The 21,920-nt window shown below is 44.5% G+C and overlaps 1 protein-coding gene across 1 annotated transcript; it reads left to right on the plus strand.

The window, feature by feature from the left end:
- Positions 1-202: 202 nt before the first annotated feature.
- LOC121936291 (guanine nucleotide-binding protein subunit alpha-11) lies at positions 203-20,054 on the plus strand. Its single transcript, XM_042478386.1, has 7 exons — positions 203-531; positions 10,043-10,227; positions 10,869-11,023; positions 12,122-12,250; positions 13,357-13,486; positions 14,036-14,189; positions 15,602-20,054. The coding sequence occupies exons 1-7, from the start codon at positions 396-398 to the stop codon at positions 15,790-15,792; spliced, it is 1,080 nt and encodes a 359-aa protein (XP_042334320.1). The 5' UTR covers positions 203-395; the 3' UTR covers positions 15,793-20,054.
- The last annotated feature ends 1,866 nt before the right edge of the window (positions 20,055-21,920 follow it).

Raw genomic sequence — 21,920 nt, forward strand, 5'->3', positions numbered from 1 at the left:
CCTTTGCGTCAGCGCTCGCGCTAGGAAGGGGGGACCCGCCCATTTTTTTACTCCCCCTCCCTTTTTTTTCCTCTCTCTGTTTGTCGCTCGCCTGAGGCAACTCGTTCTCCGATTGGCCCGAGGGAGCGGGAGGCGGGGACTGTGCGGAGGAGCGGCCAATCGGATTTTCCCAGGGTGCTCCTCGCGGGGGAGGCGATTGGCTGTGGCTAGCAGGCGGGTTGGGTTGCGCGTGAGGGAGGGAGGCGGCGGAGGCGGGGAGGAAGTTCGGTTGGCCGGGGGCGGTGTCGGCGGCCGTTTGCGAGGCCCAGGCCTGGAGAGAGGCCTTCCCTGCCGCCTCTTCCTCCGCTGCCGCTGGTGGCTGGGCGGCCATCACCTCCGCCTCCTCCTCCGCCGCCATGACGCTGGAGTCCATGATGGCCTGTTGCCTGAGCGACGAGGTGAAGGAGTCGAAGCGCATCAACGCCGAGATCGAGAAGCAGCTGCGGAGGGACAAGCGCGACGCCCGCAGGGAGCTCAAGCTGCTCTTGCTCGGTCAGGAAGCGGACGGGGAGGAGGAGGAGGGATGGAGGGAGGGAGAGTAACAATAACAATGGCTGCTAGGAGCATAGATGGACCTCAGGCTCCCAGGGAAGCCTTAAGGGAATTAATAGCAGTCACAATAACAGTAGTAGTAGATGGTGTTAGGATATGGATCTGAGGCTCCCAAGGGGAAGGGAAAGGTACAGGAGAATAGTCATAGTAGTAGTAATACTAATGGTTGGTGTTAGTAAATGGACCAGGGAAGAAGAAGGAAAAGGGGCCACTGAGTGGGAAATTGCTAATGAGAATAGTAATAGTAATAATAGTAATGGTTGGTGTTAGGATATGGATCTGAGGCTCCCAGGGAAGAAGAAATTGATAATGAGAATAGTAATAGTAGTAGTAATAGTAAAGGTTGGTAGTATTATATGGACCTGAGGCTCCCAGGCAGAATAGATAGATAGATAGAAGCAAAAGGGCTCCTGGGGAGATTGATGATGATGATAATAATAATGATGATGATGATGATTGATATTAGTATATGGATCTGAGGCTCCCAGGGAAGAAGGGAAAGGGCCACTGAGTAGGAAACTAATATAACAACAACAACAGTCATAATAATGGTTGGTGTTAGGATATGGATCTGAGGCTCCCAAGAGAGAAGAAAAAGGGCCACTGAGTGGGAAATTAATAATAACAATAATAATAGTAGTAATAGTTGGTGTTAGGATATGGATCTGAGGCTCCCAGGACGGAAGGGGCAGAAGAAAAAGGGGCCACCGAGGAGAAAGTAATCATAAGGTTAATAGTAATGGTTGATGTTAATCTATGGATGCGAGGCTGAGGCACCCAGCGCAGAGGACCAGAAGGAGAAAGGCCACCGAGTGGGTATTAATAACAACAATAACAATAACAGTTGATATTAGTATATACATCTGAGGCTAAGGCTCCCAGGGCTGAGAGGGGAAAAGGCCATGGGAGGGAAAGTGATGATGATGATGATGCTAGTTGCTATTACTACTCAGATACGAAGCTGAGGAGCCCAAGGAGGGGGGAAAAGGGGCTATTGAGGAGAAGTTAATAATAGTAGTAGCTAAAGGAGGCTGAGGTGGAGGGCTGGGTTAAAAAAAGGCCGTGGGAGTAAACAGTACTAATGCTACTACTAATAGTGATCCTAATAGCTGTCGCTGCTCACTTAGGAGGCCGGGGCCACAGGGGGAATGAATGGCGGTGGCCATAATATTGGGGTCGGTTAATAACCCCAGTGATTGCGATGGTAACGTTTGCTGTTGCTACTCAGATATTTTGCACACACACACACATATAAACACACACACACACACACACATACACACGTATACATACATATATGTGTATATATGTAGCATGGTATATAGCAAAGGACAAACAGTGGTGTATCCTCTCTAGCAATCCCACCACTATCTATATAGAACTGAATATGTACAGTGATGTCTGTATATATTTGTATACTGTTTGAACAGTGGGCCCTTGGGGTTCTCTGGGGTTTGGATCCAGGATCCCATGTTCAAGTCCCATTAAACACAGCGGCAAAGGAAAGCGGCTGAGTCCGTCCCATCTCTCTGCTGTCCTCCTTTCTTAGGTGTATATGTCAGTCTTCTATGTGTTTCTATATACAGTACAGTATATATATGTATGCATCTGCATACATAACCTATATTCATGCACACAGGGCTGGTGCTTCTGACAGGCAGCATTTTCAATGGCTCTCTTAGACCTGCTCCCAGTTTGCCTTCTCTCTCTGGAACCAAGGTTCTTCCTAAAGACGGGACTTTTCTGTCCCCCTTTCTTTACCTTTCCTCCCCCCCCCCCCAGTGGAAAATGGTGGGCTTTCCATCTTTAAACTGAGGCTGGGTGGCCCTATCCATCCTCCAGGAGTGATTCAGGTCCAAAACCCACTGCAGAAATAACCCAGTTTGAGGCCGCTTTAACTGCCCTGGCTCAGTGCTAGGGAATCCTGGGAGTTGTAGTCCATTGTGGCACCAGCGCTCTCTCTGACAGAGAAGGCTTAACGTCCCACAAAACTACAGTTCCCAGGATTCCCTGGCACTGACCCAGGGCAGTTAAAGCGGTCTCAAACGGGATTGTTTCTATTTAGGGCCTCAGTTGTGTTTTCCTATATGGAGGAGGCTTGACTGCATGGCTCTTAACTCTTCTTCCACCTCTTAAGGTTTTGTGATTCTGACCCTCTAATGCTCTTTCTATCTGGGCGCTTTGTTTAAGAGGAACCAAAACGCTTGCGGTCCATATCTCTTCTGGATCCCAGAACCATGCAGTTACTTACCTCAATTAACAAGGACCATTTGTTAACAAGGACCACAATTATTCCAGTGTTATAGCACCATATATACAGACATATATGTATATATACTGGGCCCTTGGTATCCGCTGGGGTTTGGTTCCCTGTGGATAACAAAATCCGTGCCTGCTCAGTTTATATAACCGATGCTTTCTATAAACACAGTTTTCGATCACTTTGTTTGATGTACTCCAAGTTTATATTGTCCCTGTGCAATCCAGGTAGTACCTAAAAACGGTTCAGTTCGAACGTTACGGCGAGGTGCTTCCGCTTCTGCCTTCTTCCAAATGAACCTTGGCTTTCCTTTTAGGTTTCTTCAAAGGCTGCCCAAAGGAGACAGAAGCTGAAACGTCTTGCCATGATACTTACAGTATTAGTAAATACGTGCATTTTGGTTTCACACTTATATAGGCTGTTTTCATGCCTTTGTACTTCCTTGTTCATGGTTCATGTTCATATTCCTTCATTTATGTCCTCTCTCTCTCTCTCTCTCTCTCTCTCTCTCTTTTTTCCTTCCTGGCTTTCTTATCCATTATGTCAAATGCTTGCGTGCTTTTTCTTATTGACTTTTGTTTCTCTCATTGATCCTCGTGTCGTGTTTTCTTACGTTTCCTGTTTACAGTATATGTTTAGATAGCTGTTTTTATTTATATATCATCCTTTTATAATTCGCTTTCCCTCTCTGCCTTTTAAATTCTTATTTGTGAATGCCTCTGATAGTTTATGACAGAGGCCTGTTTTCTTATTGACTTGTTTTTCATCCATTTCATGAGCCGTTTCCTTGCTTTGCCTAATTTCATTAAACACACACAGACATCTAAACCCAGTTGTTGGGGCCAATTAGAGTAGACCCATTGAATGAATGAGATTTACATCCAGTTGATTCCATTCAGCCGTTGATTCAATGGAGTTAGTTGGGACAAGTAGTTGGATTTGTGCTGTATATGTGTGCCATACATATATATATATATTCATATATACTCCTTTTTAAAAGTCCTTATCCTTCCTTGCTTTTATTATTGATTCCTGTTATGTACATTTTCCCATTTCCTATGTACTCTATATGCATACAATCTCTCTCCTTTTTTCCCATTTCTGTATCATATCTTTAGGTGGTTTTCTTTTATTTATATTCATTTACTGGATTTATATCCTTCCTTTCTTTCTTCCGCGTCGGTTTGTCTCCTGCGCTGTATTCATATCCTTCTCTTCGTTCTCATTTTGTGTTTTTCATTGATTTCTGGTATATAAATTTCTCGCCTGCTTTTTAATAGACGTGTCTCGATCCGTCCATCACTGTTTCTTTATTTAAATATTTATATCCTATCATATCCTGTTCTTTATCTGAAGGACTCTGGGCAACTTACAATAAAATTAATTTAAAACAGTAAATAATTACACGTGTTCACAAGTATATATATATATATATATAATATCTTTGCAGATTTGATTATTTGTAGATTTGATTAATACGTTCTCTCTAGGAATCTCTTGGTCCTCCAGCAAATCTCTGCTGTAAATTGACCATAGAGTTGTGCTGCAGGACTTAAGAGGTTGCTAGAGAAAACGCTTCTCTAGGCATTTGTAAGTCCTCCAGTCTCAACCTCTGGCGGATGTTGACCATAGAATTGCACTGGAAGACCTAGAGCAGTGGTTCCCAACCTGTGGGTCGGGACCCCTTTTGGGGTCGAATGGCCCTTTCACAGGGGTCACTTAAGACCATTGGAAAACACACATTTGCATGTAGCAATGAAAGTAATGTTGTGGTTGGGGGTCACCACAACATGAGAAACTGTATTAAAGGGTCGTGGCATTAGGAAGGTTGGGAACCACTGACCTAGAGGGATAAAAACGTCGTGATTGTTTCAATTTGCATTTTCCCCACTTTCAAGGGGGTCCTGTGCCCCTAACACAAGCAGGCGTCGAGGGCTCACTCAAGTTTAAAGCCTGGTAGTCTGCAATAGAAGGCCTTGGTGTCTAGTTTGCAGCCTGGAGTTTGTAGTGCATAAGGAACTAATGCGATGTCGTGGTTTGAGTGTTGGAGTAGCGCTCTGGGAGACCAGGGTTGGGATCTTTGCTGAGCTGTGGAAACCAACTTTGGAGAAAATCCCACTCTTTTCCCCCTTGGAGGAAGGTAATGGCAAACTTTGATTTTGCCAAGCCCAAGGAGAGGGTTGTTGTAAGTCAGAGTTGACTTGAAGGCGCACAGACAGTAATATTGATTTGTATGGTTCTCCACCTTTGGTTTTCCAGACGTTTGGGGCTTCCACTCAGGATCCCTGAGCATTGGCCAAACTGGTTGGGGCTTCTGGGACCTGAAGTCCAACAGCATCTGCAAAGCCAAAAGCTGAGAACAAGGCCTTTATAGTGTACTGAAGAGCAGATGGCTAGTTGGCTTTCAAGCAAGGAAATGTAAGCGGTTCCTAAGGGGAAAGGGTGGATGATAATGATAGTAGTGATGGTGTTAATAGTAGTGGCGATGATGATGATGATGATGATGATGATGATGATGATGATGATGATGGAGGACAAGTGCAACATTTTATTGCTGGTCTGGCTTGGTGGCAGTTTCAGTATGTAGAGAGATCTTGTAGCACCTTTGGGACTAACTGAAAGAAGTTGCGAGCTTTCATAGACTAAAATCTACTTCCTCAGATGCATTTTTGCTCTTCCCTGGCAACAAGATGAGAGTCATGGGGTACAGGGGGTAGGTGGACACAGAAACCGACCTGTAGCAGCGCCTTGAGGGTGAAAAATCAGTAGGTGCAGTTGTCAAAGGAATGGTTAAAGAAGCTAGGAATCGGTTGGTCAGAGCGGGTTGGGTGGAGGACGAACAGGTATTGAGAAGAATGGCTCATCATCTGAGGAGCAGGTTATAAATCTCTTCCAGTTATGTTATGTAATCCATCCATTCTAGGATTCATGTTCCCTTCCCTGGGCGATAAGGCTGCCAGGGGAGTTCTTCTGCTTAAGAACTGACCTCCTTCCCTGCTCATATTTGCCCTATTCCAGGGGGAGAGAGACGCCTCTTGTTCCCCAGGCAGAGAATGTAAGGTGTTGGCCTGCTTACAGATACCACACTTCCTTACAGTTTCATCCTCTGTTGTTCACGTCTCTGTTTTTCGAGATCCTGTTCCTTGCCTAAATAATCTCTCACTGGCTCTTCTTCCTGACAGCCCTCGCTCTGCTAAAGACTCCCCCTCGTTTTCCTACATGCCTCCGTCTCTGCGTGGAATGTGTTTGCCTGCCTCCCAAAGACATAAAATCGAAGGCATTGGTACTCTTCTCCTCCCACCCTTTCCCCTTGCCTGCCCTCTTTAAAAAAGCGTGGCTCCTTCCCGTCTAGGAACCCCAAGGTCCAGCCTTAGTTCCTGTTGCAAACTCCCATCTTCTTGTTATGCCAGTCTTCACGTGAGGAAAGTGGATCTCTTCGAGTGGCAAACTGCAACTCCCATGATTCTTTACCATTGCCTTTGCTGGCTGGGGTTGATGGGACTTGTGGGTCAGCAGCATCTCAGAAGCTATGTATATCCACTGTTGTTTTAAGCCACCGTACCTCTTATTGGTTCACGATCGAACTTGCCATGAGCATTTGTAGGGAATATTTCAAATATCCTCCCTGACTGCCTTCTCTATCCTGTCCTAAATATGAAATTGTGGATTGGAAAAAGCATTTACAATCCTAAAGGGACAGTGGCAGTATAAAAGTGTTACCTTTCAGGTATGAAGTGCTCACCTAGTCCGCCCTGAAGATAGATGAATATGCTTCAGACAGTGAGTAAATACTCAAATCTGTTCCTAGATGTCTCCCGGTTAAGAGCCCCAGCTTCTCTACTTCTCCTGCATGTTTGGCTACTATGACCCTGGGAAGCCCTGCGGTGATTTAAATGCATCTTGCTCTGTTGTAGAGCTCTCTTGCCCTTGCTTTTTAGGTTTGCAAAGTGGCAGGCCTCCTTTCCGCTTTGCGCTCAACCCATTTATTAACCTGAAATAACCCCTCTGGAAGAAGGAGAGCTGTGCCCGTCTCTTCCTCATTTTATAACCCTCTGTTCTTCTGAAGAGGACTGTGTTAGCAGAATATAAAACCTATTTTAAAATATCTAGTAAAAATAAAGCAGGGTTCCTTGCTTAATATTGAAAGGAAGGACCTTTTTGTCCGGAAAGCTTTGCTCCCGACTCCTTGTCAGTGTGATACTCTGTTTGTGGTAAGAAAAGATTGTACATGGACAAAGTCTTGCGTCTACTTTGCCTTCCAACACTCAGTCTTGGCAATAACAAGCCTCGGAGTGGTGCTGGGGCACAAATTAAACCATAAATGTGTCAGGGCCGGAGAAGAGCCTCCCCAGAAGACTTCGAAGCTATAAAACAATAAGCATGCCTGTATAATTCAAGATAACTACCAGCCCATTCCTCCAGATCAGTGTATTACTATCAAGGTGGGCAGGGTCCTCATGAAGAGGTATGCCCCTCCTTTGCCTGCAAGGAATAATAGCTGGTTGCCTTGTGGCTCCCAGGTGAGCGGTAAAAATACGGGGAGTGTATTAACGGTCATATTTGAAAGCAAGGATTGGGATTATTTTCCAGTTAATAGTCCAAGGTGGTATCTGTAGTAGACCGTGTACACAGGTGTACTATAACTGGGTTCAGCAATTTTGCCTCACCCTCATCCAGGACCGAATGATATAAGGGACGCTCTGCAAGCATTCTGGAAACAGCAGCAGCAAATCAATAGAGTTGGAAGAAACCTCAAGGGCCATCCAGCGTGGTCCCATTCTGCCATGCAGGGATATATAATCATAACACTCCTGACAGATGGCCATCCAGCCTCTGTTTAAAAGTGTGAGTGAAGGAGACCCCACCACTTTCCAAGGTGGCGTCTTCCACGGTCGGCCAGCTCTTACTGTCAGGAAGTTCTTCCTAATGTTGAGGTGGAATCTCCCTTTCTGTAGTCTGCATCCACTGCTTTAGGTCCTGTTTTCTGGAGCAGCTGAAAACAAGCTTGCTCCCTCCTCAATATGGCACCCCTTCCAATGTTTAAACAGGGCTATCATGTCGCCTTTTAACTTTCTCTTCTCCAGGCTAAACATACCCAGCTTCCTAAACCACTCCTCATTGGGCATGGTTCACGTTTAGGCTGAAATGAAGGGTGGGCTATCATGCAGGGGTTGAAGTTACAGAAGGGCATATTTTGATTGAACATTAAAAGGAAGTTGTTGACAGAGCAGTTCAGGAATGGAAGCAACTTCCTAGAAAGGTGCTTGTGTCTCCTCCTCTGGATGTCTTCCAAAAGAGGATGGAAATGCTTTAGCTGGACATCCTGCATTGAGCCTTCATATTTGTTTGTTTGAATGACTGTAACTGACTCTGAATCCTCGATGGGTCAGTAGCTTATATTTCAGAGGAAGGAACAGGCAAAACCACCTCTTGAGGATTCCTTGCTTAAGAAGATCTTAAGAAATCAATGAGGTGGCCATAAGTGAGCAGGAGACTTGAAGGCATGCATATACAATGCCAGGCCCCCAGAACTGATCTCTAGTGGTGATGTTTATCTCAGCAGCTATAACCAATATATCAATGAGCGTGAGCAGGAAGCGCGCCCCCCCCCATGGAAAAGCCTCCATGGCAACAGCCTTATTTAAGAATGAATGGCTTCTATCTCCGCACTTCTTTCCTCAAGGGAAGGAAATACACGCTAGCTGCTTCTCAGACTCTTTGTAGCCTGGGGCAGTGGAAATAACAGCAGGCGTACCAGTGGATGGCTCCATCCACTGCTGCTGTAGTCATATGAACAGTACAGAAGTGAGGTGCTAGTACCGTTCACTGTTCATTGTGGAGCTAGGTTGCCTGCCGGTTTAAAAGAGGCACGGGTCATAATCCATGAAAGCTCAGGCTAAAACGAATCTCTCAAATCTTTAGATTGCCAGAAAGAGGCAGCTTAATGTGGCTGTATCTTCAAAAACTACCAGATCAAATGTCACCAAGGCAGCTGCATAGGCTGCCTAATTCACCATATCTTTGTATAAGCTGCCTGATCATGGTATTATTGTGACATTTGGCAAACAAGGAACGGCTTCCTTCAGGCTTGAGAGCTCCCTGCTAAGAGAAGTTTAGATTGGTTTTCCCTCTGTGCTTCTGCCAGCAAGTAAAGATCTATTATTATTATTATTATTATTATTATTATTATTATTATTATTATTATTTCAGACCAGTCTGGGATGTTTAAGCTGCACTGCTGTTGGAAGGGTTTAGACTGGTTGGGTGCTGCAGTTCCTCTTTATTAATGCCCTTTTAAGCCAGGGGCTGCAGCAAAAGGTTGCAGGGCTATTTTTGTGGCCCCCGGGATAAAAAAAGTACTCAATTTTTTGGTCCCAAAATGTCCCCAGATGTCCGTTAGGGCCTGTGGGGGCTCTTTTTATCCCATTTTAGCCTCCCCTGAGCCATTTGAGGCCCCCCAAAAGGCCTTTTATAAAGCCAGAGATTATTTTGCTTCACTTCCTGTTTTGGAAAAAGATGCCCTTCCTAGAGAGTGTTGGAGGGCATTTGGGGGCAAATGAATTGGGTGTATTGGGAGAGTTGCACTGGGAGGTGCAGTAGGGGTATATGGCCCCCCAACATCTTTTAGGGTGGTAGTGTGGCCCCCTTGACCTCCCACAGGTGCCCACTCTTGTTTTAATGTGTGTGCATTGTGTTTCTGCTGGAACCCTCTTAGCTTCCTTGTGCATTATTTTTAGCAGAAAGGTGAGATAAAGAAGTGCAGCAAGTAAATAACTTGAATTGCTTTAGGTGGCACACAAACTGTAGTAATGAAAACAAAAAGGAACGTTGCAGACTAACACTTCTCGCTGGCATCAGAGAAAATAAAAACAATTCACCCAGGCTCAATAGAATAGTATTTTTCACACTACATAGTTACAGCACTTTTATCCCTATTTAACTGCTGTGGTTGTACGCTGGGGATTGTAAAGGAGGTGCTGGATCTCTCTGGTAGAGAATTCTAAACATCTCAGTAAACTACAAATCCTGGGATTCTGTACAGTCAGGGAAGTTAAAGTGGTAGGGAAGTGCTATATAATTGTGTGAATGAGTAAATCACTATCTTGTTCTTACATACGTATAAAGAGATGTAAGTAGATCATTATATTGTCTTCATTATCTCCTCACCTCTTTCCCACTTTTGTTTTTCAGGCACAGGAGAGAGCGGGAAGAGCACGTTTATCAAGCAGATGCGGATAATCCACGGCTCGGGCTACTCCGAGGAAGACAAGAAGGGTTTCACCAAGCTGGTGTACCAGAATATCTTCACTGCCATGCAGTCAATGATCAGGGCCATGGAGACTTTAAAGATCCTGTACAAGTATGAACAGAACAAGGTGGGTCCCCAATGCCCACACGTGCATGATCATACATCTTTTCCTTCCATTTCTGTCCTGTGGCCTCCTTAGCAACTATTTGCATAGTATGTGCAGCTGAGGTTTTGCAACCACATCTCTCTGAAGTTCTGTTATTCTTAATGGTTGGATCTGCAAGACTCTGTGTATCCTCTGTCTCGAAAGCCTTTTTGTGTGCCTTCATGTCATTTCCAACATATGGCGGCCCTATCACTGGGTTTTCTTGACAAGCTTTTTTCTTGGCAAGCTGTTATTGCCTTTCCTAGAGTCACACAGTGGGCAAGTCCCACACTCAGACGAAGGCAATAACAGTACGTTTCCATGGCTGAATGGGGATTTGAACCCTGGCCTCTGCAAGCCCTATTTGAACACTCAAACCATTGTGATGTTAAGGAACAGAGTCCTAGTCCAATACATTGTTGGTTCCTGGCACAATTGGGGGGGGGGGGAGAGAATAGCCAGTCCCAAACTTCAGATAGCTTAAGAAGCACTATATTAACTGATAGCTGACTGGATCTTGAGCTATTTCTAGTAGCAATCGAAGAAGTAGTTGGACAGGAGGAAAGTGGCCTTCAGATAAGCCCCTCAACCTCATTCTGCTTTCTCTCCACCCTAAACTGTAGGCAAACGCACTGCTGATCCGGGAAGTGGACGTTGAAAAGGTCTGCTCCTTTGAACAGCCCTATGTAAGTGCAATTAAAACATTGTGGAACGACCCTGGCATCCAAGAGTGTTACGACCGGCGGCGAGAGTACCAGCTCTCCGACTCAGCTAAATAGTAAGCAGACATGGCTTCTGTGTCCAGTTACTGGATGCTGGCACTGTTGTTGCAACACTCCAGTTTACTGGGCTGCCCAATCCTTTAAGAAAAGGTGGGAGGAGGGTTTGTGGGGGAAAGACTGGAAATATCACGTAATCATCTAGATCTGGCCATTAAATTTTCTTGAGGCGCATTAAAGGGCCTGGGGATGGTTGCCCTTGATGATGGGACCTTTTCAGATGTGTTTCATGTGCTCTTCATTGCCTTTGCTTTTCTACCTGTCTTGTGGGCTCCTTGAGTCCACCATTGTGATAAGTTAATAAATACTTGATTTTATATCTTGCTCTTGCTGAACTTGCAGAATGGCTACGCCACGAGGTGAAATTTTAAACATGGGAAGTCATTTGGAAGTAAGCAATCCCTTAACTAACTCCCCGCTTGGAGGAAAATAGCCTGTATTGTTGGTAAATCTTGTGGTAAAACTGCTCCATCTGTTAGTCTTAGGTCAGGGGTGGTGAACCTGTGGCTTTCCAGATGTGGGCAGGAACTTGCATTGTCCCCCACTGGCTGAAGGACCATAGGTTTCCCATGCCCATGTGTTAGATTGTAAGAGAAGTGGGGAGAAGGATTGAAGGAACGGCTACAATGGGTGTTCAGGACTGGAGAGGCTGCAATGTGGTCCATGTCATGCTAGGCATAGCTGTGCCATTGAAATGAATGAAACTTGATTTATTTTTGATAAGAGATCTTCAAAAGAAATGGCAACATGGGGTGTTCAGGGCTGGAGAAGCTGCAATATGGTCCATGTCATGCTAGGAATAGCAAAAGAAATAAGCAAAATGCAGATTTATTAAATTAAAGGGCTTATTTGGTTGAAAGAACAAACCCTGGCAATCTCACCATTTCCTGTGAGAGAGCAGGCACTCTGTGGAGTTCTTCGTTTCTCTCTCTCTTTTCTCCCCACTCTCGTGTGTAGCAGAAGTAGAGCCAGTTGCAAAATAGTGGGGTCTGTTTTCAGAAATCCTACCGTTCTTGGGGTTGTGGTGCCACACCTGGCCAGCACACTCAAGCTGCCTTCGTCTTTCCCTCTCCTTCCCCTGCACATGCTTTTTACAGCTACCTTACTGATGTGGATCGTATCGCCACCCCAGGGTACCTCCCCACCCAACAAGACGTCCTGCGGGTCAGAGTTCCGACAACTGGGATCATAGAATACCCCTTTGACCTAGAGAACATTATTTTCAGGTAATGTCCACCAGAGAGGACAAAGGAAGGGGGATGTGGGGTGGTGGCAGTCAGGGTGAGAAACACACATCCTCTGGCTTACTTACACTGAATTGAAAGACTTGCTGGAAAAGGCGAGCAGGGGTCTAAAGAGAACACAGGATTATTTGCTTTAGTTCAGGGATAGCCAGTGTGGTAGCTCTACCTGCCATGGTTTCCTTATAGATTCCCAGTGGAGTTTTGTCATTGCATTTACAGGTATACTTCACTTAAGCGTTCCTGGATATCAACTATCCCTATTCTTTCAGTGTTGTCTCTGCCTCTGGTACCAAATTTTCTATTAAAGCAACTGGGTTTATGGATGTTATTTCTTTAACAGAGAAGTTGGTTCCAGAGGCAGAGATAACATGGGTGTGTGTGTGTAGGTTCTTACACCACAAAAAACTATTTTTCAGTAAACCTTTTATTAAAAATTAATAATGTGCCCGTGTCAAATGACAGGACCAGGTCAGGTAAGCCTTGTATAAGTAACAAAAACACTTTGAAACTTCCCAAGAGACCATTTGAAGGCTTCTTCCACAACACATCCAGGGATAACTTTTCCTTTTACCAGCCTACAATGTTCCTATGATTTCCACATTGGTGGTCTAATTTTCAGATCTGTACTTTAAAAAAAATATCTGGGTGTAATAGCTAGAGAGGTCGGCTTATCTGCTTTCCCCTTTCCTCTCTGTTTTGCTGTTTGCATATGATCAGCAATGGATTCTGCTATTTACCTTGCCTTTTGTAGGCAGGCATATGCAGCTGTATTAGCCTCGTATTGAGCAGAATCCTACACTTTCTCAGTAGAAGCTTTATTGCATTGTTTACTTCAGTGGCTGTATTGCAACTGAGGACTGTCAGTACGTTTCTCCAGCCTTCCTGTAGCATCCTTCTATTGCCAATGCTGCTAAAACTTCCAGCTAGAAAGGGAATGAGGGGGAAAAGTGGAGTGATAAAAGGAGCTTCTTTGTCAGAGTCTTTGTTAACTGAGGTATAGCTGTATTTAAAATGGGAGGGCTTGAAATGCAACGGGATAAACATGGACTGCTCAAGATCTGCTTTCTTCCTTCCTCTCCCCATTTCAGAATGGTGGATGTTGGAGGTCAGAGGTCAGAACGGAGGAAATGGATACACTGCTTTGAAAATGTGACCTCCATCATGTTCTTAGTAGCCCTTAGTGAATATGACCAAGTCCTGGTGGAGTCTGATAATGAGGTAAGTGTGGTTATTTGTGGTGGGAAATAACATGGTTCTGTTTGTAGTCCCAGTAGGGGCAAAGGGATTTAAGCATGGAAGTAACTTGGTGTAATTTGCCTGCAGTGAGTTACTGGAGGTGACATAAAGCCACACCATAGAACTTGGTTTGCAAACACTGAAACTGCTTGCTAAAACATGCTGGGAAACATGAAGAAATGGGTCAGGAATCCCTTTGGGATTTCGGCCCCCCCCCCCCCTTTAAAAGTATCAAGCTAGCTGATGTATGTTACCCACTCCACCTGCCCTCCTTCCTCCATGGAGTATTGGCTTTCTCATCCTAGCTGCCAGAAATAGTCAGGAAGAGAGAAAAGGAAGGCAGCCTGTCAAATTTTGGGAAGCTTTCCTTGGTTAGAATCGGCCAGAGCTCTGCTTCTTCTTGACCTTCTGCTGCCTGCATCTAAATCAGGGACTGGCCCCAGCCTTCCTGTGTGCATTCACTTTCCTTTGATATATTTATTTTATACGCTTTTCAACTTTGAGACCTAGAAACCCTCTTTCTTCTGACAGAATCGAATGGAGGAAAGCAAAGCCCTTTTCCGGACCATAATCACCTACCCCTGGTTCCAGAACTCCTCCGTCATTCTCTTCCTGAATAAGAAAGATCTGTTGGAAGACAAGATAATGTACTCTCACCTCGTGGATTATTTCCCAGAGTTTGATGGTAAGCAACTGCTTTTCTTTTTAAGAAAAAAGAATCAAACATAGCTTACAGTTGTTTTAAAGCAGCACTCTGTGAGTGGCGCACGTTGATAAGAGGTGAACCTCTTCCTCCTCTCATCCCTTGCTGTCACTGGCACAGGTATGCCTCAGTTAACAAAGTCAATGTGTTCCTAGGCACTTCTTTAGCAGAAAATTTGTTACCAAAGACAGAAATGAACATGGAAAGAATAGGGAGAAGTGCATACACCACAAAAAAATAAGAGCAATTCAACACATTTCAACTTTTTATTCAAACCTAACACTGATGCACGCGTGAAATGAAACAGCCTTTCTAGAAATTACTTGGAAGTGTTTTTCAGAATGCATCCAGGGATGATATATTTTTCTTTCACTAGATTTTGGTAGTGAAATCTATGTTTTTTTTAGGCAGCTGCTGCTTACCTAGTCGGTTGTAGTCAGTCACATATAGCTACAATACAATCCACTGGAATCAAATCCCACTCTTTTCCAACCTAGGCTTTATTGGCTTTATTACTGCAGATAAGCTGCTGTAATCTGATACTGAAAGTCTTAAATTTCTCTAGCTCTCACTCACCATCTTTCAGTGCTGATGTTCCTTAAAAAAAACCACCTAGAAGGGATAAGAAGGAAAGTGAGAGACTGGGAAGAAGTAAAAACCTTTGTGAAAAGGAGCTCCTGTGTCAGAGGCTTTATTAACTGAAGTATACCTGTGTAAAAACCCAAGCCAAAAAACTCAAGTGATGGGCAAAGACCGTGGCTCAGTGGGCAGAATAGCTGCTTTGCGTGTCTTAAATCCCCAGAGCTTGGTGAGCCTCCCACCACAAATCCTGGAGAGCTGAGGCTAAACTGTGCAAAGAGCCCCTTAAAGCTGATGGCCTCAGTTGTCTTGACTCTGAAAGCTTGCTTCTGGTGACTGTTTTGCCTTTCCAGAGGTTGGCACTATAACAGCAGGAAGCACATTGGAGTTGCCTGTGAGCAAAGACTGAGCAAAGCAAAAAGTCCCTCTGTCTTGCTCCACGCTGACAGGGTACTTTTCCCCTCCTCCTAACCATGGGAGTAGTTGGCCTGCTGATGGTTTTCTCCCAGAATATTTAGCTTTGAATTGATTTCCAGGGCATTCTGGGAGAAAAATAGCAGCAGCAGCATATGTTAAAGCTGTGAGCTACTTGCTCTTGGGAGCTTCACTATCAGTTAATAACCAGATAGGGTAGAGTGAGCGACTGCTGGTAGGAAACTCCTGACTTGGGAGAACAACATCTGAGCTAATGTTGTTTCAAGCTAGGTAACAAAGCCAGGCCTTTCCTTTCCATCTTCCATTAAAAAGCCATCTGCTGTGTGAGTCTTCGGATTGTAACAGTGGTCTCTTTATCTCTCCTCTCCTCTTGTTTCCAGGCCCTCAGAGAGATGCTCAAGCAGCTCGGGAGTTCATCCTCAAGATGTTTGTGGATCTCAACCCTGACAGCGACAAAATTATCTACTCTCACTTCACATGTGCCACAGATACGGAGAACATCCGGTTTGTCTTTGCTGCTGTCAAGGACACGATCCTGCAGCTCAACTTGAAGGAATATAACCTAGTCTGACCTTGAGTTGGCTGGCCCGCTTTTCCCCCTCCTCCCTTTTCTCTCCCCCCCTTTTTTTTTGTCGTGAAGAAAGTAAGACGAGAGAACCCCATGAATATAAGCAAAAATTGTACAGGAAAAGAAGCAAACAATCTTAATTTTTAATGATGTAATGATTGCAAATTGTCTGATCTGTGGAGTGGCAAGGGGTTTTGTTTTGGGGGTTTATGATTATATATATAGATATAGATATATAATCATAGTGCTCACTGTTATCTTGGAGTCTCATGTCTGACCCACAAAATAATTGATCTTTTTTTAAGAAAGGAAGAGGAAAATGAATTTGCTTTTTAAAAATATCCAGTTTCCAAATGTAATGGGGGATGTTAGACTCCTCTCTCTCTCTCTCTCTCTCTCTCTCTCTCTCTCTCTCTCTCTCTGTCTCCCTTGTTCATGTCCTGTTTTCTTGCCCAAATTCAGGATGGCTTCCTCTTGGACTCTTGTGCTGCGTTAGCCCATCCTCGCTTTCCCCCTTTTGGTTCCAACCACAGATGGAAGCTTAGGCTTCCAGGTCCAGAGACGGTGTGCTCACTCAGCTGTGGAAGTGTGAATGCTACTGGTGACTTCACCGTGTGCCATATAATGCCTGTAGTGTAAATCGCTTGCACTGGTTAGCTTCCCCCGCTCCAAATTCTCCCTGCGCATCTTTCCTTAAAGGACATGCGTCCCACTCGCATGCTCTCTTGGGAGGATCAAGTGCCCTCTTAACTACTGCGCAAACCAAGCCACCCATTCATTCCTTCATTTGTACCATTTTTAGTCTATATAAATATATATATATATATATTTTCCTTATCAATTATGAAAGTTATATTGAGACTGTGATTTTTTTTTTAAATTATTGTCCTATATATAGTTTGCTACATATGCTGTATTTTTTTTCCTCCATAGACTACCAACCAAGCAATAGCTAACAAGCCTGGGGGAAGTGCCTGAGTGTGTTGTTGTAGTGTGTATAGGTTGTTGGGTTTTTTTTTAAAGGTTTGTTGTTGTTTTTAAGAGGAAAAGGTTGCTCACTTTAGAGAGAGCGAGGACCTTCCCAGCCATTGTAAGCTTAGAGGTATCTCAAGGGGTGATGAGTTCAAATCCTGGAACACCATGTTTGGCACCTGAAGGAAGACCTGATGTTCCAGTTCCATTATCTTGATATCACTTGTATGCATGTGTGTATATGTGTGCGTGTTCTACCATCCATCCCTTGGGTTTCTTAGACACCCACCCATATGGGACACCTTTGAGGAAGGAGACAAGCAATGAAGGATTTCTGAGCACCTCTCTTGTGCAGAAGGCAGCTTACAGCAGCCTCTGAAAAACATTGAGGAACGGGCCATAAGCGCTCTGCTTGCCTTTGGCTGAGCAAGGACCCAGTTTTGAACTGCAGTGTCAAGGCTTGTGTGAATGGCAGATGTTACTGAGCTCCCTGTTCCTTTTCAGCTTCAAAAGGCTTTTAAAAACAAAGAAGTCTTTGCACAAGTATTTACCAGATGTGTGTGCACGCACACAGGGCATGCTTCTGTGAAAGGCCCACAGGAGACCCAAACCAGAACCGACTGATTTGACTTAGGAATCGGAAGGAGCAGCCAAGACTTGGAGTTGACTTTAAAAGTGGCCAAGAAAAAAAGCTTCCAGGTCTGGATTATCAGTGCCAAATGTGATCCTCCAAAAACCTGCTTGAAGCCAAACGGGAGATGGTGCCAAAAAAAACAGACAATCTCAACGTATTTCTGAAAGGAGAATTGCCATGGGACTTGAGTGAGTGACCCAGGAGGGCTTTTATTGTATTATTATTATTATTATTATGGACTTGTGAAGTATCAGCGACACTAATGTGACTTCAGAACCACAGAATGGCCTGTTTCCAAGATGCTATCGAAGCCGGCCTGTGTCTTTTTGGGTTCATTTTAGAAAGCAAAGGAAGCTGAGGTTGGCGAAGGGGGGCATCAAATAACGCTCTTCCCATTGCACAGGGCAACACTAGTTGAACTTCCTTGAACCAGACATGATGGGGTTTACCTTTTAGCTTGGATGTAGCTTGGTCTGAACACTAAAATCCAAAATTGCACAATTGGATGCCCGCGTCGTTTCAAAGTCAGGGATGGGAGGACAGGAAAGATTGGATACCTCTGGTTTTTCCAGCCTTGGTCCTCATCACAACACTACAAACAGGGAGCCACTTTTTAAAGAGATTCCCAGTGCTGTTGCACGTCTCGCAACTCACACACAATCCATTGTTAACATTGGGGAGGGGGAAGCCAACCAACCAGTAGTAGAAATCCTACACATGAGGGTTGATGGGAGTTGAGGTTGGGTGGGTCACTGATTTCCAGATTAACCAACATTCCTGATATCTTTCTCCCTGTATATATATTTCTCACCTTGAGTGTTTTAAGGGTGATAGTGATAGGAGGGCTTACCACCCAGGTCAGAATGGCTTGACATCAGATGTTGCGTTTTTGCCAAACGGTCCGGGAGGATGGTCTGTTCTCACTTATGTGCCACAGCTTCTCAAAGCCAATCACCCAGAGTACCTTTCTATGAAACCAACCTCCCATTCCTCTTCTTTCTCTTGCGTGCTTTGCCCAAGAGTGTCCACTGCAGGCACTGGACGTGTAGTGATGGGATTCCAGAGCTGGAAACCCAATTTAGAATGGGCAACCTTTTTTTGTGCTGGGCCACCTGGCCTGGCCCACATGTTTGATGTCCAACCCACCCTTGTTTTGCCCAGCGGACTGTTGGTCCTGCGAAGAAACTTGGTTTTGGAGGAGGAGCGGGGCAGAGTTGAAGGCCTACTTGTGGAGAAGATGCGCTTTCTTGCAAATGATGTCCAATGGCCTTGCAGGTCTGGCTTAACACAGATTGGGTTTCATGGCGGACACTTCCCCTTCTCCTTGTCCTTAAATGTGCCAAACTCAGCCAATGTTCTCTCTTTCTCCTTCCTGGTCGTGCTGATGGGAGCTGCTCAGAGGTTTCAAGCTCTCGTGTTCTGAGGATGTGGGATTCATGGTGATCCATCCAGCCATGGTTGCGAATGCGGGGATAAACGTGAAAAATCAAGATGGAGCAAGTCGAGACGAAGGAGCAATTCGACCAAGTTCTGTTCATACTGCACTTTATATATGTATGTATATATATATAAAGAAGGACATACTGAAGGCTCAACCAGCCTGCTCTCACCTGCCCTTCATCTTAGCCATACGCAGGAAGAGGAGTTTTAAAGCGCATCATTCCATTTTCTTGTCGAGCTTCAACATGATCGGCTGCACAAAAAAATGAGTCCCCCGTTCCCCTCTTTTTCCCCCCTTTCAGCCGTGTCTTCCCTTTCCCCCCCGAAATGAATTCTTGGCTTTGTCAATTGCCTTCAGTTCTGTGCAAGAATGTGTGTGGGGTTGTTATTAATCCCCCCTCCCCAACATGTTTTATAAACTACTTCAAAAATGTGTTTATTTTCCCTCTTTCGTTGGCTTGTGCGCTGACCATTAACTGTATTGTGCTTCACCGAAAAGCGAAGGCCGTTCGAGCCCCTTGCAAAAGTTAAAAGTCTGTATTTTCAGTCCGTTCTCTCTCTCTATCTCTCTCTCTTTGTGCGTGTGCGCGTGCGCGTGTGTGTAATTTTTTTTAAAGCGTTATATGGTTTGTGCCAATGGCCCCGTTCTTTTCTTCAGTACCAGAGACTCTTTTTACGAATAACCAGTGTGGTGGGGAAAAAAATAATAATTTCTTTGGTTATATAACTTGTATATTATAATAAAAGATCCAGATTTTTTTGGGGGGGTGGGGTGGTAAGGGGAAAGAAGTAAAACAAGAAATGTTTAAACATTTAACCTATTTAAAAGAGAGAATGCAAACTACTATATAAATGATGTTTTTTTTAAAGAAAGAAAAAACCTCCTTTTTTGTCATTTTGAAATTGCATGTGGTGTTTTAATGCGCGAGGGTGGGGGGGACGGGAAGGGGATCTAGAATTACGTGGCCTGGGACGGATTCTCTTTATTTTCTCCTTTTGGGCCCATGTTCTCGTCTCTTTTTTTTTAGCCCGCGAGGCAGAAATGGGGGGGTTTCTTGGAAAACACTCGAAGTTCTCTCGTCGTCTGGGTGCTAACCCTCAATGTTTAGAAATACCTGATGGGGAAAAAAAATATAATTGATTTTCATATCTTTCTCCTGAAATAAATTGTTTGAAATTGGAATAAAATTCATTCCTTTAAAAAAAAACAAGAAAGAAAGAAATCTGCCTTGGTTTTTTTCCCCTCCCCCTTCCCTTTTGTTTGACAATTTGGCTACCGTCTTGAATTAAAGGAGGTCCTCCACTTTCGCTGGGGTTTGGGGGTGCAGGACCCTCGTGGAAATGGAAAAACGGCAAACATAAAATACCACTATTTTTTTAACCTGAGAGAGTCTAGGAATCTCTAGGTCCTCCTCTAGAGCATCTCTATCATCAACATTTACACTAGAAGCTGACCATAGAATTGTGCTGGAGGACTGACAAATGTCTAGAGAAGAACACCCATCCCTCCATATTTGCGGCTTTGATTATTCACAGATTTAGGTCCTCCAGTGCAACTCTGTGGTCAACTTTAACTAAAAGTTGCACTAAAAGACCTAGAGATTCCTAGAGAGGATACTCCACTAGGCATTTGTAGTTCCTCCAGTGCAACTCTATGGTCAGTGTCGGTCAGACGTTGACCACAGAGGTGGCCGGAGGACCTAGACCAGTGATGGTGAACCTTTTAAAGGCCGAGTGCCCAAACTGCAACCCAAGACCCACTTATTTATTGCAAAGTGCCATGTCCCTCTGGCTTTCTAGTAACAAACTCTGGCAAACTGTGCTGGGGCAATGGCACATGTGCCCACAGAGAGGGCTCTGAGTGCCACCTCTGGCACGCGTGCCATAGGTTCGCCATCACTGACCTAGAGATTCCTAGAGTGCTTTTGTTATTTGCGGTTTTTCCATATTCACGGGGGTCTTGTGCCCCTAACCCTAGCGAATATGGAGGGACAAGTGTATTTTCTCTAAGAATCTAATTCCTGCATTGCAACTCGCCAGCAGTCATACTATGGTTCCTAAATATTCCTAGCGAGAACGTATTACTCAGATCTGTGAATAATCAAAGAACAACAACGATGAACAGGTAAACAACATCAGTTAAAACACATCAGTTATAATACACATCAGTTTTAAACTTCAAATAACATATATGCGTATTAAAAAAATTGACATTTAAAATCCCTCATTTAAAATTCACAATTTAAAAATCTGGATAAGCATTCCAGAAATGACTGTTTTAAATTCGGACAGTGCATCCAGCTGTCGAATCTCTTGCGGCAGGTCATTCCACAGTTTAGGGGCGGCTGAAGAAAATGCCTGGGGGACCATTGGTGGCTAAGTACTGCCTGAACATTTGTAATTGATATTGTGCCACAGACAAGCAATGCATCTGACTCCAAAAGTAACCTCATTCTCTGAATGTCTAGCGAGGAAGTTGGCAAAGGCTGGGTCATACCTTTGAAGACTTGGAGAAGAACCTTTAGATTCTTGGCTTGGGCATTGTGAGAGGCAAAGATGTTCTGGTAAGTAAGACAGTTGCAGTTGGGTTTTGGTCATCTCTTGTGTTTATGGGTATCCAGCGGTTGTCGTTCCCAAATAGCTTGTGAGTGGACCCCCTACAAACCCATAGTCGTGGGAGAGAGAGTTTGAGAGGTTGTTGAGTTGGTCCGTATTCCAATTGGAAAAGTCAGTGACACCAACACAAGCTTGAGTCCTTTTCCATTCAGACATGCATCATTGTGCCAAATGAAATGCTGAGGATAGAGGTGGTCCCAGTCCGTGTTCAGTTTAGTAGAGGGCAGTTTGATAATCCTGTATTTAGGCTCAGGTCCGTGTTATTTGAAAGACCATATCCTCCCACAAAAGAATTAACATGGTGTAGTGGTTTGAGCGTTGGATGATGACTTTGGAGACCAGGGTTGAAATCCCAGTTTGGTCATGGAAACCTACTGGTGACCCTGGGCGAGCTTTACTCTGCCTCAGCAGATGGCAGTGACAAACTCCCTGAAAGCCCCATGATCGGTTTGCCTTAGGGACGCCATAA

The sequence above is a fragment of the Sceloporus undulatus genome, chromosome 7 (assembly GCF_019175285.1).
Source record: "Sceloporus undulatus isolate JIND9_A2432 ecotype Alabama chromosome 7, SceUnd_v1.1, whole genome shotgun sequence".
Classification (NCBI taxonomy): domain Eukaryota; kingdom Metazoa; phylum Chordata; class Lepidosauria; order Squamata; family Phrynosomatidae; genus Sceloporus; species Sceloporus undulatus.

Bases quoted from the DNA above. Each gene is read 5' to 3' on its own strand.
- LOC121936291 (XM_042478386.1), top strand. From the start codon at position 396: ATGACGCTGGAGTCCATGATGGCCTGTTGCCTGAGCGACGAGGTGAAG. The intron at 532-10,042 runs GTCAGGAAGCGG...TTTGTTTTTCAG, and splicing joins GCTCAAGCTGCTCTTGCTCG to GCACAGGAGAGAGCGGGAAG. The intron at 12,251-13,356 runs GTAATGTCCACC...TCCCCATTTCAG, and splicing joins CTAGAGAACATTATTTTCAG to AATGGTGGATGTTGGAGGTC.